Source organism: Lonchura striata, chromosome 19 (assembly GCF_050655825.1).
Source record: "Lonchura striata isolate lonStrDom1 chromosome 19, ASM5065582v1, whole genome shotgun sequence".
Lineage (NCBI taxonomy): Eukaryota > Metazoa > Chordata > Aves > Passeriformes > Estrildidae > Lonchura > Lonchura striata.
The window spans coordinates 8076048-8093471 of record NC_140721.1 but is presented as its reverse complement, the minus strand read 5'-3'; the positions used below and the strand labels follow the sequence as shown (position 1 = coordinate 8093471).

General features: G+C 46.4%; 2 protein-coding genes across 3 annotated transcripts in view; one reads left to right on the top strand and one right to left on the bottom strand.

Annotated features, from left to right (window-relative positions):
* Window positions 1-2158: 2158 nt before the first annotated feature.
* Window positions 2159-13705, bottom strand: EIF4H (eukaryotic translation initiation factor 4H). Of its 2 annotated transcripts, XM_021551037.3 has the most exons (7): window positions 13607-13705; window positions 8100-8281; window positions 7112-7176; window positions 6904-7003; window positions 6170-6235; window positions 4148-4306; window positions 2159-4026 (listed from the first exon to the last, which is right to left on the bottom strand). In XM_021551037.3, exons 1-7 carry the CDS (start codon window positions 13663-13665, stop codon window positions 3890-3892), a joined length of 768 nt encoding a protein of 255 aa, XP_021406712.1. In that variant the 5' UTR covers window positions 13666-13705; the 3' UTR covers window positions 2159-3889. The 2 variants fall into 2 exon arrangements, with proteins under 2 accessions (XP_021406712.1, XP_021406713.1); XM_021551038.3 differs by lacking the exon at window positions 6170-6235.
* Window positions 13706-15905: 2200 nt separating this feature from the next.
* MYBBP1A (MYB binding protein 1a) overlaps window positions 15906-17424 on the top strand; it is a 56256-nt gene continuing 54737 nt past the window's right edge. The window contains exons 1-3 of the mRNA XM_021550944.3: window positions 15906-16112; window positions 16282-16377; window positions 17224-17307. Coding sequence (XP_021406619.2) covers window positions 15924-16112; window positions 16282-16377; window positions 17224-17307 — 369 coding nt within the window. The 5' untranslated portion in view covers window positions 15906-15923. The remainder of the gene's footprint in view (window positions 16113-16281; window positions 16378-17223; window positions 17308-17424) is intronic.

Sequence of the window (17424 nt, the reverse complement as noted above, 5' to 3'; positions counted from 1 at the left end):
TATCATCTTTCCTGAAGACAAGTCAGCAGCCAATACTACAGGTAGCAAATACTTCTACTAGACTATCTGCTAAAGTCAGGATTGAAGCTGTAACAGTGTTCTTAAGTTATAAGTATCAGTATCATCCAAAACTGCCCTGGGACAGCAGCTTGGCCACAGTCATCATCAGCCATGGGACACCTGGGGAATTTCAGAAATCCAGTCAGCTCTGGAGATTCATAGCAGACTGGTGAGCAAGTTGTTGCTGCTTTAGGAAGGCCAGTAAACCACACTCAAGGGCATGAATTTAATGTGACTCTACCATCACCAGCCCATTATTTGAGTGGGTGAATGCTCCTCCACCTCTTTCTCCAGCCACCAAAACAACCTTGACAGCCACAAGCACAAAGAGCCCTCTCAGAATTTGCTCCAGGTTTACACAGGCCAGCGAGTTGGCAACACACCAGTGCCAGAACTGGGTGCTGCCCTGAGGACTGGGATGAGCTCTCCCAAGGGCATTCCTGGACTCAGGAGTTCAGTGGGGGTTGTTTTTTGGTGGTTGACAGCAGAGGTTTGCAGCACATTAAATGCTACTGTCCCCTGCTGCAGTGTCCAACAGCTGTTCCAGACTCCCACCTTCCCCACTTGCTGGAGTAACATGGAAAAGCACTTCCTAGAGTAGCAAAGCAAACTCGGTTTCACTTCCAAAACCTGCCTGGTGCCTTCCTGCCTTTTGTTTTATTTTTCTACGTTTAAGCTGGAAGAAAGCACTGCACAGCTACCAGAAATAAATCAGTGAGAACATGAATAGCCACAAAGTGAATGATCCATTTGCTACACTGCTGGTACCTCCTCAGTCTGGGCTTTGTCATGCCAGGCTTAGCTTTATGCAGCAGGTAAAGTTAGGCATCACAGGTTAAACCTCAGTTGCTTTTCCTGGTAGGATGGGAAGAAAATAATATTACTTTCTCCTACAAAACTTAAATGCCACACCCATATATTAAAAATAGTTGTGTTAACTGTTGACAAAAGCTGGTCTAATAAGCTTCTGTATAGGAAAATGTTCTCCACTGAATTTTTGAAGGAAGAAAAGAAAAAGGACTGGAGGAGTCTGACCCTGAGCCACACAGGAAGCACAGTGTGGAATGCTTCAAATAAGCCAGGAAATGCATATAAAAATTCTTAAAAAAACCCACAATGATTTTGGGATCAGGCTGCATTCACTAGTGGGAAACCCTTAATCAAACCAGTATTAGTAAATACAAAAAAAAGACATCTAGAACTAAGATGACCCATTTGCACCTCTCTCTTCAGGGCTCCTTTTCTCCATAAGTGATGAAATCCCTGCTTCCAGCAGCACCAGATTGACAGAGCAGTGTGTATAAATGTGGCAGGAGCTGCAGAGGACCTACTCTCAGCCAGCCCTGCTCTTCCACGCTCCTCAGGGTGACACAGGACAGCCAGGTGCTGCCACACCCAGCTCCAGTGCAGGACTGGGACTCCACTCAAGCTGTGGTAAGAGCAGCTCTAAAGAGAGGGTGGACTGAGTAGCTGGAAGCAGCAACACTTTCCATCCTTTCAGGCTATGGAAAGCAGGAAAACCAGCAGGCAGGTCAGAGCTCATTTCCTCAATGAAAACATGGCTCTACCTCTCTGAACTTATGCTGCAGTACATGAAAGCACAGGCCAGCCACAGGCAGGGGCAGCAGCCTCCTTAACCATGATGCCTAGTGGGAAATGGGTCACTTGGAAAAGTTTGGAGGAAGTTGGCAGAACAGCAGCTGTTGATCCATTTACTGTCTCAGCACAAAGCCCACATGACACTGCCCAGCACTCACACTGAAGGACACGTCCTGCCAGCTGCAGGGCAGCAGCACCCACTGGAGGAGCACAGCCTGATCAGCTGCAACACCTGCAAGCTGCAGGAATTCCAAATCCCACCTGGCAGCCTTAGCAATGCACTCAAGTGACACTAAAGTCACAGGACAAAGAAGTTGGGCTCATTTCCACCCATAATTAATTTTTACTTCAGTGTTCCAGCACTCTTTAGATTCCTCCCCTTTATCTTTTCCTCTTCCCCCCCTTATCTTGTATCAGAATGGGACAAATTAACAAAATATTTGAAAACTGAGGGGGGGAAAACATGGTAGAGTAGACTCAAATAAAGACCAATGTTAAATATTACTTAATGTTTTCTTTTATTTAAAAGATCATTCACAAAATACCATATCCATAAATTTATTTTGTTATGAAGCAGAATGTGCTAAGTGTTTGGAATTTTTTTTTTCTCCTTTGTTTTTACATTTAAAAGTCAACTGTCTTGACTAGAAGTGAGGTTTTATATGGGAATTTGTTCTTAAAATATTTTCCACATTGAAGATGTAAATAGATCAATTATTGGTTTGGAATACAACCACACAAATGCATGTCTGTCTTAAATTAAGTATTAGTGTTAGACAAATGGTTCTTATCTCAGAAGCAGATTAAGTGAAAGGCAGAAAGAAGGAAAGAGTAGTTCTGTAAATTGCTGGGACTCTGACTTACAATGGGAACCTCAGGGAAGAAATTCATCACTAGCAGTGGTGCTGGTAGTGGGGCAGCCATGCTTCCAACCTCCTCTTGTGAGTACTCTGGGGTGCTGGCTGGTTTATCTGAAGGCTCTCAGCACTGGCAATATGGGCCCAAGCTTTTCCCATACACTGGACATGTCCAAACTTCAGTGTGGTAGAACCAGGTTTTGGTTTTAAAAATTAATGATTTCTCCTTTTCCTTCAACCTCCCCTCCCCTCCTCCCACAAAACACTGACAAGAAACATTTCAAGGGAAGAGAGGTGTAGTAACAAGAGATGCTTTTTACCCAAACTTCCACATGAGAATCTACAGCAGAAAGATTTCTAATCTGCCCATTTTCAAGGTATTCTGAAAGCTGGGGTCCTAAAACTGTACCCCACTGGGCAAAGAAATACAGGGGATAGTGACGATCAAATACTGCATGGCAAAGTATACACTCCTTCAACAAAAATAAAAAAGTCAATTTTATTTGTAGAAACTTCATTTAAAAATTTACCAAACATGTAAAACCCAAAAAAGTAAGCAGAAAGAGCCAGTGAGCAGTTGTGCTCAAACAGGCATGGCTTTGCAGCACTAACCTTGAGCTCAGAGTTGTAGTAGCATCATACCATATGGAAGTCAAGAGCCAGCAGGAAGAGGCTGCTGGCAGAGGCTTTATCCATACTGATTCCACCAGCTATTCACCAGGCCTGTCAGGCAAGGCATCCAGTAAATTGATCCTTCCTGGCAACCCATGTGAAAGTGCAGCTGCCCCCCTTAGAATTTAATAAGGGGCTCTGCTATGAACAATGACTATCACCAATTCTCATAAATGGTATTTCACTACTTGCTTAGAATTGTAAATTTCTGTTCAACTCATCTGGACTCTTCAGTTTTCCTCTTCAGAGCCACAGCAATACAGAACGAGACATGCAAGTCAGAAGAGGAACACTGAGGAAGTAAAAGGAAACAATACAGGGAAATAACTAAGTCTAACCTGTGCTTCTAAAGTAAAACAAACCCAGAAAGGAAGAAGTGAAGCAGCACCTTTGTCCAGAGACCTCCACACTTGTGGAAGCAGCCACACTGCCTTATCTACTGGCAACTGTGCTGCTTAGAAGGAAACAGAAGAGGGAAACTCAGCACAAAGCAGGCACTAGATACAGCAAAGCCAAGAACGTACTAAAAACCACTTGTTAACAGCTGACATGCATTCACAAGCTCTGTGTTTTCGGTTTCAAAGAGGACAAATACCAGATGGCAGGAATGGTAAACTGCAGGGTTGACATTCCAGCAGAGCTAGTCACTCTGTACTGTCTTGCTTTTTCTCCCGCCTCCCCATTCCCTCTCAACCCCAAACTCAGTCGTGTTCTTTTACTACTTCCTCCCGGGGCTTGGCTCCTCCAAAGATCGCAGAGTTTGGATTGGCTACTTGATTGAGGGGAGTATCAACTGTTCGAGGTTTGAGCTGGAGTCGGGGCCGCTGTGCTCTTTCCTCTGAAAGGAAAAACATTCCACTTGTGAGATCTGCCTGGGAAGGGCAGGAGCTTTAGCCTGACAAAGAAACCAGGAGTCTCCTTTGTGGAGGAAGGCCAAACCACACCCAGTAGGGGTTTACCTTCTGTTGGCTCTCTGAAGTCCATGGAAGACCCACGAAGGGGAGGCCCATCTCTGAAGCGACCAGTGCCGCCACTTCCCATGGAGGCACCTGGTGGTCGCCGGTCTCCAGGGCGGGTTCCTCTACCCCGACCTCCCAAGAAGTCATCATCTTTGAATCCTGAAGATGGAAGACAGTGAATTTAAAGAGCATCTTTTGCAATGTATTTAATTTAGATTTATCTGGATGACTGGAAAACCTTGCTAGTCACCGCGGTCAGTCCAAGGTGATGCACTGAGAGCCTTTGTCTGCAGACAGATTGTTTCACAGAGCTCTAGCACCTTCTGGAGGAGTTGTTCGAGTTCCATTTGAAACCAAGTATACCACGCCAAGTTCAGAAAGTGCTTTATCCACTTAGAGGTTTACTGGAGTGTTGGAGAGTGGGTCAAGTGAGTTTAAAATACAAACCTTGGCTGAAACTTGAGTTTGTTAACATCATTAGCTGAGCTGAGAGACAGCACTACAAGTACTCAGAGTACTTCCATAGCCAGATCATCACACTGGCTGCAGTGTCAGCGTGAAATCTGCAGGAGCAAATTCGAAAATAGCTGGGGAGTAGTGAAATACACTTATAAAATAGAGTAAAATCCCAGGGCTGTTTAGCTGTACTATGAATTTACCAGTCATTTACTAAATTAATTAAAGGACTGGGGGTGGTGGGGGTGGGAAAAGGAAAAAAAAAAAATCAGATTTTAAACTGACTGCATTTCTTCAGTTTACAGATCACAAAAAAAAAAAAAATTAAATCGAGAACTATCTGTCACTGACCAGAGCTCCAGTCTGTACCAGTGACTACCCCTGAGTATCTCTCCAAGCCACCACTGCTTGCATTTCAGTGGGAGAAGGATACTTCAGGCTATCAGCATACAGAAAGGGAATACACTCAGATTTTCAGAAGCTGCCTGGAAGAGAAAGTTGTTTGGTTCCCAACTGAGATTTGCCTTTCCACTTAAGTATTTGGCAGAGTTGCAGAGCTGTCTTTACTTACTTCAGTGCCAAACAAGCCATCTTTAAGGGCTTGATCTAGAGCAAGGCTGTACAACCTGAGAAGAAAAGCTTCCATAGCAGCTAAGGCTGAAATGCTAAACTTCTGGCTCACAAATCACTCATCCAGCATTTAACAGGCTGAAATGCATCCACGTTTGGAGAAGCTGCCAAAGAAGGTACGAAGCTGTGACACAGAATGCTTAGCTCCAAAGGCAGGTTAAGCGCAGCACTGCAGCAAGCTCCTCTCTCCAGCATCATGCTCCAGTCCGTGCTGGGGGCAAGGACACACTTTGCTTCTCCTACATCACTCATGCCACTCACGCAGAGACCAGACATTGCAAAGTTTTACTTGCCAACATCTCTCCATCAGAAAATGGACCAAACCCATGAGTTCAGAGGACAAAAGCAATTGTGTTAATGGCACCCTGCATTCTAATAGCTGGAACTGACTGGAAGTTAGGAGCAAACCCAGTGGCTCTGTCACTACCTTCCATTCAGCAAGCTCAGTCATTTGCTGCACCTGCATTACCAAAACAGGTCTAAAAGTTCAGGAACATTTTACATTTACAAGTGCTTTGGAACAGCAATCTGACTTAGGAGAAGTCAGTTACTTCAGGGACACACACATAATGACATGACATCTCCTTAAGATCAAAACCTCTGCTCTGACAGAATATCAGCCTTCCTACATGATCTGTTTCTGCTACTATTCAGAAATTACTCCGCTGTATGCTTGAGAAATGCTTATAACAGTCACTCATAGGCTGCATCTGGACAAGAATTCTGTCATTTATGGTTGTTTCATAGAATTTTCTACTGAGACACTTTTCTCTCAAGGCAATGGAAGATTCCCCATGAGGAATCCCATCACAGCTGCAGGATGTCTAAGTTGGTACATACAGTAGATTCAATCAAACCAGTAACGGTGACAAATGAAAATGAGAACATTTCAGTGCCTTTTAGGCTTCCTATCTGTATAAGTGTTAATACTGATACCAGAATTGAAGTCCTCTCTGGAATCCCATCCACCTCCTCTGGATTCTCTGGAACCTCCTCCCATTCCTAGGAAAAAAGCCACAATTGTGTTCAAGTCTGAAGCTGTGTGAAAGACTGAGCAAGGGAATACCAAACCAATGTTTCAGTCCTTCAATAGTCAAAGTTATGCTGCTGGAAAAGACTTTTCTTTTGGTACTACCAAGTTCCATTGCACAGGAACAAACAGTCAGTTTAAGTTAACCAAGAATAAGTGGCCAGAAAAGTTTCTTCAGTTCACATTCAATGGAAACCTGTGGCGAGTCCAGTTCAACCAACCTTCAACTACAGGCAAGAATGTTTGTACACTGGAACAAGAGACACACTCCAAAAGAAGCACTTGTCTACATGTGCTTACTCACTTTTCATACATCATCATAAAATAATAGCAGATCAGACTGTTGGGCTTATCATTGTCCTCTGCAAGACACAACACATTATTTGGGGTATTGGTCTCACTTCCTGTGTTAGGAGTGACAACACATCCAGCCTTTGGATACAAAGCACAGCTAAATTTCAGACACCTCACGAGCAGCAGCAGCAGCTGGTTAGAAACACATACATATTTACATACAAAATTTCACCTTTCAATATCATCTTCATGTTCACTTGCATGCCTTGTCTTAGCATTAGTCAGCACGAGAAGCCATAACTACAACCATCATGTTTAAGAAGCTACTTAGGAAAATGGAAGTCACCTCTGTCATCAGGCCCGCCACCTTTTCTGAAGCCAAAGCCACCTTTATCCTGTTTCCTGCCTTCTGCTATGTCCACTCGGAGTGATCGGTCACCCAAAAGCTGTTAAATCAAGGGGAGAATCTCTTCAGGATGTATCATAAGGGCTGCCAAAGAGTTTGAGACTTATGCTTGTCTTTGATTTCACAAATTAATTGCAAGTGTACTTACTGCACCATCATATGTAAGAGCTTCCTTAAGTGACTCCACCTCATCGAACTCTACGTAACAAAATCCTGTAAGAAACAAATCTCAAGTTAATAGCACTTTAAAAGGCCTTTGTAAGAGGCTACTCCTTCCTGCATGCCTGCTAATAGCCTCCTCTTTTAAACACGAGTTGTGATGTGCACATGCAAGATGCACATGTCTTAGAAACACATCATCATCAACAATGAACACATTTATCTGCACCTGTTAATGATGGGGCAAATCCAAAAACAGAACTCTGGCACTCTGTGAATAACAACAGCCCAATTCCCTTTTCCACAGAGTTCTCATTATAGATTAGATCTGATCTATGCCTTCAGACAGTTATTCAGCTGAATATTGACACTTCGTTCCTAGAGTTTTTAAACAACAAATTGAAATACTTATGTGGTCAGCAATGTGATTTTGTGTCATCACATAATTTAGTGGATTTACTCCTTTTCAAATGCCCTCTGTTAACCAAGGTAAGTCTTTTCACCCCATACAGTAACTTATAAATATAGTCAATTTCCTCCAAACAATACCCATAGCAGTTGAATTTGCATCCTCAAAAGCAACTGCCTGAATGGGTTATCTACTTGCTTTTTCTCCCTGTCTACTGAAAAAAGACAAGTTGAAGCAATGGGAGTCTTCTGATGTAAAGGAATTACTTAATACTTAAGGTCATAGGATTTAAGTGGGTCAGCTCTGGTAGAATTCATACCAGGCAAGGTTTGAGAAAGTTCTGTTATGTCAGGGCAGATACTGACTCCTCACTCAGGTTACTCTGTATCTCAAGATGATGGAAACAATGACTCTCACTCAAATGATACACTTATATATCAGTGAATAAAAAAACCTGCATAAGTCAAACTAACAGGCGAAAATTGTGCTTTAGACTGAAATTCCTTATTAAAGTGACTTTCTTTCCTACTAATTTTTCATCTACCACCAAACACCGCTGAACACTCACCTTTAAATTTGTCTGTTTCCTTGTCTCTGACTAGTCGTACACTCCTTATGCTGAGATCCTTGAAAATGGCATCTATGTCTCCTTGGACAGTGTTGAAGGGCAGATTTCCCACATAGGCTGTGAAAGGGGGTTCTGTTGGCAGCTCTTTATTTCTGCGGGAACCAAGGCCACCACCACGAGACCTGTTGGAAAAAGCACAGTTCCTCTGGACCTGTCTCCCAGCACAGCCAGTGCAGTCCATTGCAGAGCTCAGGTGCTCTGTTTAGCTGCAAGTCCATTTTCCCACAGCTGTGCTTAGTTTTTCTATCATTTTGCTTGTACCTGCCACCTGAACTGCTGGTCACCTCCTTTCCAGTATTACCTAATGCAGTAGTTCAGTGAGAAACTGAATACATTACCAGGTGAATTCATTAATCAAATGATGAATTAACTTCTTAACCCACAATTCACTAAGGAAAGCAACATAAGGTTACCTCTAAGGACCCCTATTCAAAAACATTACCTCTAAAAACCAAATCTTAGAATCAATTCTAAGAACAATTTATGGCAATGAAGAAATACTTGTACGGCACAGGTTTGTCAGCTTATCCGGAAATTATGCTGGTTCCAATGCTTTTAACTAAAGAGTATATTACCAACATCCACTCCACAATCATCCAAATTATCTCAGCAACATTTAGCTTAAGAGAAACACCTTCCCCTAAGTCTGAAGCCGTGACCATAATTGTTGGCTATCTGGACTGAGATACTCTGAACTGAACACAAAATAGATTTGGCTGAACAAAGGGTTCTGAGGCAGAAAAAAAAATCACATGCTCTCTGGATGCTCGCTTATTTTGTCATTTGAATTAGAGGTAAACTGGGTGGTCTTTTCCTCTTTCTCATCCCTCAGTACCAGTTAAACTCTTGGCACTGTGTGCTGAGGAACTAAACTGTACCAGCTACATTCTTTACTGTACTAAGGTAACACATCTGTGTGAACTTCCTGCAGAGCCCAATCTTCAAAAGCCAACCTGGAATTTCTGTACAGAGAGCAAGGTATGTACAAGGCAACCTGAAGTTAAAGCTCCTAGACTTGTACAGGATGCCACTGGTTCCAACACCATTTGTCCTATATAAGCAATCTCTGAGCTTTACCTGAAAAACCTACTTACTACTCTGTCCATCTTTCCTTTATCACCTTCCTTCTACTGGGCTTTGCTTGTGTCTGCTCCCTTTCCCTGAGGCTCCCCGTGCATTTAAAACCACAGTGGAACACAAGCTGTACCAAAGCAGGATTTGCCAATCTGACATGGACCAATTAAATAGCTGCAGAGTCCTTCCTAAAATCCAGAAGGTCAAATAATTTTATAATTTACTTTTATTTGGGCTGGTTGCATGCAGTCAAAAAATTCATTGGGTAAACAAGGTACTTGACAGTAATTTTTTTTCATTAATATGAAATAAATACTTTACTAGTAATGAATCAGATAATGAATTAAGATTGAATAAGATTCCATATTTCTTCCTAGGTGAGCCTGTCATTTGTGCCTTATTTAGCAGCTCCATGCAAGAATCATTTGTCACCAACACTATCAACATGCTGCTAAATCTACTTGAACCATAATCTACATATCTTTAATTAGCGTCCACCCAGGTTTGCATTTTAGCATTTTTGACAATATTCCTCATCTGCCTTTGTCTCATTAACAAGTCAAAAAACATACTGGAGAACTAAGACTGCAATAGTTTTGAATTCCTTTAGTCAGAAGACTGAGTTTTACGGAGGAACGCAAAGAAAGCCCAGTTGCTGCTCTAAATAATCCCATAATTCATAGAATCAGTTCCATGCTTTGTCCTCATTTATCATTTACAGCATTAGGAACAGCTATTAACATACCATACATTTAACTTGCATCCAAAAAAAGAAAATCTGAATGTTTAAGTCCTACAGAACATCAGAACGGGGTTTCAAAGGAGCATTCTCTCCTTGTACACATTCTCAGGACAATCACCTGAAAACCCACCCTGGAGTAGAGTCCACAGCCAACAAGGTGATCAGGACAGCTGCAAAGAGCACTCTGCCAAGCTAGGAATGAGAACAAGGCTGGGACTACAGCTTCCATCAGCAACCTCCACTCAGCTCCATTTGAGCCACTTCTAAAAGCACACTCTCAATCCCCAAAAGGATTTTTTTGTGCTATAGACAAACCTCTTTCTACCACAGTGCACCAGAACTTCATGGGCTGCATGTGTGGAAATCCATGCCCTATTATGCAATCAAGACTGATTTTCAAGTCAGAAAATTAAATATTCTTCTCCAATTTGATATTAAAGCTTTAGTTACCAAATCTATAACTATAACCTTTGGTATTTTAGTTTCCATTTGAAGAACAGGAATGGTCAATAACTAAGTTTCAAACCAAGTTTCTTATGGAACTCAGGTACAGCAACAGAAAAATAAACTGTTTCTGTACTTCCCTACATTTTTTCCAACGCTGAAACAGTGAAATAAAAGGGCTGACTTCAGTAACCACACAATGAGATTGGAAGAAGATCCTCTCATTTGTAATGAAGTAGGACAAAAGTAAAAAAATAATTGAAAACACATCTGAATTAGGCAAGTCAGAGTTCTGAATGAATATCTGCATTTCCCACTCTAAACTTTTGTTTAGACACAATTAGGTAATAATAATAATTATTAAATCATCTTATTGTGAGACTCTGAAAGACATGACTTGATTTCCTTCTCAGAAAAAGCAGAAAGCTGAAGAGGAAACTTGCTTCTAGCAACACCCCCCTAATTAAACTCTGGTGGGCTGAGTTAATGACATTGGCCATACTGGGAAGAAAACAGCTCAACTCTCATTTTGAAGGTACTCTTTTGCAAAGTTTAGTTATGTCTCCAGAAAAGAGTATCTGCCAGAAGTTCAAAATGAAGGCTATTTTGAATCCCAGTATCTGAGTTCAATAACCTTTCCCTAGAGATCAAAGCTCAAGATTTGCCTTTTGCACAGCACCAAGACAATAGCCTACCCTGGGTTCTGACATTAGAGCTTTTCTGGGGCAGCACAAGGATCAGCAGGATGACAGTGCCAACCTTCCAAGACCACAACACTAAATTCAAACCAAATTTATTCAAGCAACCCAGGACATGTTTGGAGTAAGTATCAGCTGTCTTCAGCAAAATGCTTACGCTAAAAAAGCCTAAAAATTAGGAGTAATCCTTTAATGGTAGATGGGTAAGACACAGGATCCAAGCTGCCAGAAGCACAAGGACTAACTCCCCCTTTTCACTGAACTGTGCAGCACTTCAGCAGGTGAATCTTAACCTTTAGTAGGGTGCCCAGCATGTGAAGCCACACCTAAATAAACAGCCTAGCAGCGATTTAGGAGTGGTAAACACTCCCCTTCTTTCAATTCTGACAAGCTTTACAGACAGTTTCAGTTTCTATTAGGCCTTGGTATACTCACCTACAGGTTTTCCTGTCAAATTTTGGGCTCCAAAATACTTTCTAAAAAGATTATAGTAAGCCTATTGTCATTTATGTCAGCATCACATTCTTCACCAGGAATAAAGTGACTTCTGCATCTTCTAATATTATGATTCAGCTTTTAGTCAGTGCATCACTAAACATCCCAGGTGTAGCAAATCCCATCTCATCACACCAGTCATATCTTTATGCTCTTCCACCATTATTTTGATGATTATGAGGAAAAGAAAGATAACTTCCATATGTTAGAGCCTGTCGGGCACTGATTTTCCATCTGTCATACTGAAATCCTGTGCTCACACACTGTGTACACCAAAGGTTATGCAAAATGCAACGTCCACAAAAACTACTACACCTCAGCTGAGGTTACACTATTCCTACAGTCCTAGAGTGTCTAAAAATGAGCAGGAGCCACTTCAAATTAAATGGGATTCTTTAATCAGAACCTTCAAGAACAGTCATGTTTTCATTACACTTCATATATTACAGGACTTCATACAATAGACACAAACTAAATTGTGAGTTAGCCAATAGTAACTTAATAGTGATAATGATAAACTAGATAGAAGCATACACTGGACTCTGATGTTTAGAACTGCAGGTACATTAGAATAAGTACATTTTCTTATCTGTAAAGACATCTACTGATTTGCAGGATGCCTTTAGTTTATCAAGCAAGGATCCACATCTTCCCTGGCAGCAAATTTAAGTTCTCTTATAGGAAGCTAAATAACATTTTACCTGGTATTTTATTACTTCACAGAATATGCCTACACTGACTAGGATACACTGTGCAGCAATATCTGAGTTCATAATGAGTCAAGTATCACTTTAGGCTGGTGGCAAGGCTATGTTGTTACAGAATTAAAAAAAAACCAGAAATGCAAGGGGCTACATCATCTGTTTGCTCTGGGAAATCTCCAAGTTAGACACAAAAGGCATCAATGCATGAAAATGAGCTTGAAAAGCTTAAAGTGTCAGAGTACTTCCAAACACAAGGAAAACTTACTGCTGTTCTAACTCCAGCAGCTCCTCCATGTTGCCTAAAGAGTCTGAAACAAAACTAAGTTATTTATCTAAGAGCAGAAAAGGGCATGAACACTTTTGATCAGGAAATAAACCCTGGAAGATTAGATTATAGAGTAACACACTTGTGAAGATTTGCTCACAAAGAAGTTTATTCCACAGACTTATGCCTACTGTTTTATTTCAGAGAAATTTGTAACAGCACCAGCCTCCAAAAAAAATCAATTGTTTGACTGCACCTTCCCAGCTTGATTTAGACAAACTTCTATTTACGGGTTATTGTCTCTGTAGCTCCTCCCCTAAACAATGTTCAGCAAAGAGACGGAGACAAGTCCGATTGCTCAGGATCAGGGATTTGCAGTCAGCACCCGGAGTCCCGGATAACGCAGGACCGCGGCTCCTGGCGCTACTGGAGCGGAGACACCACAAAGGCCTCCCATTTCCTCCCGCCGCAGGCACCACACCGCTGCCCGCTCCCGGGGGCGCCTCGTCCCGCCAGCACAGCGGCCTCCTGCCCCGCTCCAGTCCTTCAGGAACGTTCCCTCCGCCCATCCGCACAAGCTCCTCACGGCCTTCCTTGGCTCTGGCCCAGCACCTCCCTAAATCCCCCCTTCACTCGCCTCCGGGACGGCGGGAACAGCGACACCCTGCTCCTCCCGCCCCTCCCCGGCGCTCCCGAGCCGCCCGGCCCCGAATCCTGCGGCGCCGGCCGGAGCAACGCGGGCACGGCCGGGACCCGCCGGCACCGCGGCCCCCACCCCGCCGCACAAAGCGGGGCCAGCGGAAGGGCACCACCCGCGCCAGAGCAGGATGGGCGGAGGGCAGAACGAGCTCAAACAGTTCCCAGGGGCAGCGCTCCAGTCCCGCAACCCCCGCCCGCCATCCCTGCGGAGCGGGGCAGGCCAGGCCCTGCGGCCGCGCCCCTGCCTCACCCGGCCGGGGCCACTGCTCCCTGCTGCCGTCCCAGCTGCGGAGGGAGCCCCGAGTGCTGCCCCCGGCCCCGCTCACCCGCGGCCGCCGCCGAAGCTGCTGTAGGCCCGGTCGTCGTAGGGATCGAAATCCGCCATCGCCGCCGCGGCCTCGTCCCCGTGCGAGCGTGACAGGACCGCGCCCGAGGACCCCGCAACGCTTTTATACGGCGGCGCGCGGGCCGGGGCTGCCCCGCGCGGTGCCTGCCTCCAGCTCCCCGCCCCGGCGGGGCTGTCCGCGCGGCTGCCTGTCGGGAGGGGCCCCGCGCGGCTCGCTCCCGTCGGCTCCGGGACGGGATCCGCTCGGGGATCCGGGCGATGTCTGCTCTGCGATCCGCGCGGGATTCGCCCGCGGCTCCGCCCGGGGATCTGCTCCGGATCTGCCGGAGGATCTGCATGGGGTCTGCCCGGGGGTGTCGGTCGGGGATCCCCCCGGGGATGTGCCCGGGCTGCGCTGCGGTGACGCTCCGGTGGGCGCTGGGCCCTCCCGTGCTGGTACGGGGCCAGCCCGCGGCTCTGATTGCCCGAGCATCCCGCTGCCGCTGCGGGCAGCGATCACAGAGCTCATGGAAATGGATCCTGCTCCGGGTGTCACAGTCACCCACACTGACCGCAGGCATGGATCCTGCTCCGGGTCATTCCCTGCACTCCCGCGGGTGTCTGGCAGCAACACGCAGTGTTCACAGGGCTGCTGGAGGATAGTGCTGGAATTTATTGCAAATTATGACAACGGGCTGTACCCGAGAGTCCCGCAGTCTCCTTTAAAAATACCATTTGTACCAGCTGGTTTGTCTCCTTTTACCAGGCCATAATGTAATGTTTTCTAATAAAACCACACAACAGATTCTCATGTGATAACCAACTGTGCGTGTCCCTCCCTGATCCTGTGCTGCCGATCCCGGCTCACCCCGCAGGCTTTGCCCCTCTGTCCCCCGTCGATCCAGCCTGGATCCCGGATCCCGGATCCCAGCCTCCCTCCAGAACCCGAACCGGGCGAGGGAAGCCCAGGAGCCCTTGGGGCAGAGGAGGACTGATGAGTCCTGCAGAGGAGCAGGGTTGTGCCAGGGAGGGAACGTGGCGCTGAGGGGAGCAGGGCTGTTGAAAAATGAGGAATATGTCAAGATTATCTTAAGTAGTAATGTTCTTAATGTAAGATCTTGGCATACTTTCAGCAAAAACCCGTGGAGAAGGCAGCAGCTAGCATCCCTTACTCAAGGACATCCTGGAACGAATGAGCATTAAGGATGTAGTAAATTCAGATTTTGGTGTACATCTGCGTATACTTTGCTAACTTAGCAGAAGGCTCCAGGACCATGTATCCCATAGCTGATCTATGTTCGTTATAATTCTAAGGACCCTGTGAAAACCCCCTCAGCTTGTGAGGAATGTCTACAAGTTAGCTGAGGTTATGCAACTTGTAAATTACTAATCAATCCCCATATATATGGGGAGTACTTGGAAAGTTAGTAACTCTGAACTGAGTATAAAAAATAGTGTGAAAAGCCCGGTGGGGTGTGCTGGATTTGTGGAGCACAACCGAGCACCGCAGCTCACGCAACACTGAAATACCAATCTCTGAAAAAAAATACCAAACTCTGAAAAATCAATGTGTCCGTTGAGTGTATCATGGCTGGCTTGTAGCACACCGGGAAAGCAATCCAATTTTGTGGGATGAGGGGTTGAGGGAGCGGGGTGGGAAAGGTGGCCATGAGGGGAGTGGGGTGTGAGGGGACACGGGAGGGGCCAAGAAGAACTGAGGGGAGCAGAGCTGAAGGGCTGGGAGGTGCTGAGGGGAAACAGGGCTGAAGGATCCTGGGGAGCTGAGGGGAATGGGGCTGAAGGACCATGAGGTGCTGAGAGGAATGGGGCTGAAGGACCATGAGGAGCTGAGGGGAGCGGGGCTGAAGGACCATGAGGTGCTGAGGGGAGCGGGGCTGAAGGATCATGAGGCGCTGAGGGGGAACAGGGCTGAAGGATCATGAGGCGCTGAGGGGGAACAGGGCTGAAGGATCATGAGGCGCTGAGGGGAGCGGGGCTGAAGGATCCTGAGGCGCTGAGGGGGAACGGGGCTGAAGGATCATGAGGCGCTGAGGGGAGCGGGGCTGAAGGATCCTGAGGCGCTGAGGGGGAACGGGGCTGAAGGATCATGAGGCGCTGAGGGGAGCGGGGCTGAAGGGCCCGGAGGCGCTGAGGGGAGCGGGGCTGAAGGACCGGGAGGCGCTGAGGCGCGACCATGCGGGGAGCGGTACTGAGGTACCGCGGGGACTGAGGCGAGCAGCTCTCCCGGCGGCCGAGCCCGTCCCGCTGCCCCGGAAGAGGCGGAGCGGGCGGGCGGCCCCACGTGCGGCGGCGGCGGCATGGCGGGGATGGAGCCGATGGAGCCGCTGGAGCCGCGGGGCGGCGGCGCGGCCGTGACCGACCCCCGCGGGGTGCTGCGGCAGGGCCGCGCCTTCCTCGACTTCTTCTGGGACATCGCTAAGCCGGAGCAGGAGGTGCGGCTGGCGGCCACTGAGAACCTCCTGCGGCACCTGCGGGAGGGCAAGAAGGTGAGGCGGGCGCCGGAGGGGCGGTGGGTGCGGGCGGGCAGTGGCTCGTCCCTCCGCTCCCGCTTGGGAACGCGGCAGTGCGGACGGGGCACGGGCCGGGCGCGGCGGTCTGGCGGCCGGGCCGCGCTCGGAGCAGCCCGGACACGGCCCAGCTCTGTCTCTCTTGCAGGATGATGAACTCAAGTACACCCTGAAGCGGCTGGTGGAGGGACTGGGAGCCACCCGCGAGGCCGCCCGCCCTGGCTTCAGCTTGGCCTTGGCGCAGGTCAGTGTGTCCAAGCGCGGGTCGGAACCGTCGGCAGCCTCTGTCCATGCTTGGGGTCACTTTTGCTGTCTGTGCAAGGCTGGAGCCCTTCTGGCTGCTCCTGTGTGCACATGGGAGGGAAGGCTCTCACAATAACCGTAGTTTTAAATGGTGCTACTCTGCTTTAGAAACTTATAAAGTTATGAACTATACCAATATCTATAGTTATGAACTGTAGTTATAGTAATGAATTATGCCAATACATTCATACTACATAGTTCTGCTTCAAGGACTGTCCTTGATTTACAAATTTTGACCAAGTTTTCAGTTATTCTGTGTTTAGCACTATTACTACTTCTTGAAACTGTCTTGCTCTTGGTTGGTTGATGTGGATATCTGCCCTTTCTCTAGACCAGGTTGCTCCAAGTCCCATCCAGCCTCGCACTGAACATTTCCAGGGATGGGGCAGCCACAGCTTCTCTGGGCAACCTGTGCCAGAGCCTCACTGCCCTCACAGGGAGTGATTTCTTCCTAACATTGAACCTAAATTGGCATTTTGTCAATGTGAAGTCATTCCTCCTTTTCCTGAGACTCTGGGACTCCAGAGTCCCTTTGCAGCTCTCTTGGAGCCTATTTAGGCCCTGGGAGAAGCTCTAAAATCCTCCCTGGAGCCTTCTCCAAGCTGCACAAGCCCAACTCTCCCAGCCTACTTCCTGTTCTTTACTGATCTGGTTGTCTTCATTCTGGCCTGATAAAGCAGCACATCTGCTGCTGTGCTGTACACCTCTTCAGCTCTATTTTAGCTTAACCCAAGGTAATGTCATGAAGTAGAAGAACTGCAAACGGCTATTCCATCTCTCTCCTCAGGTTTTGCAGGCTTTTGAGGAAATTCCACTGTGCAGCATTTTGGAACAGATAAAAGAAAAACACAATCTGGAAACAGTGAAAAAAGTAAGTCAGCTCATGGCAACATTTGCCAACTGATACTTTAAATGAATTGTTCTCTATTCTTTGACGTCTTGGTGTATAGTGTAGCTTTGGGGTTCGTGTTAAAGCAAGCAATACAAT

What these genes read in the sequence shown, in the direction of transcription:
- EIF4H (XM_021551037.3), bottom strand. Translation starts at nt 13,665, where the DNA reads ATGGCGGATTTCGATCCCTACGACGACCGGGCCTACAGCAGCTTCGGC. An exon ending in AGCTTCGGCGGCGGCCGCGG is followed by an intron (nt 8,282 to 13,606) that starts GTGAGCGGGGCC and finishes TTTTTCCAACAG; the next exon opens with GTCTCGTGGTGGTGGCCTTG. An exon ending in GGAAACAGACAAATTTAAAG is followed by an intron (nt 7,177 to 8,099) that starts GTGAGTGTTCAG and finishes TGTTTCTTACAG; the next exon opens with GATTTTGTTACGTAGAGTTC.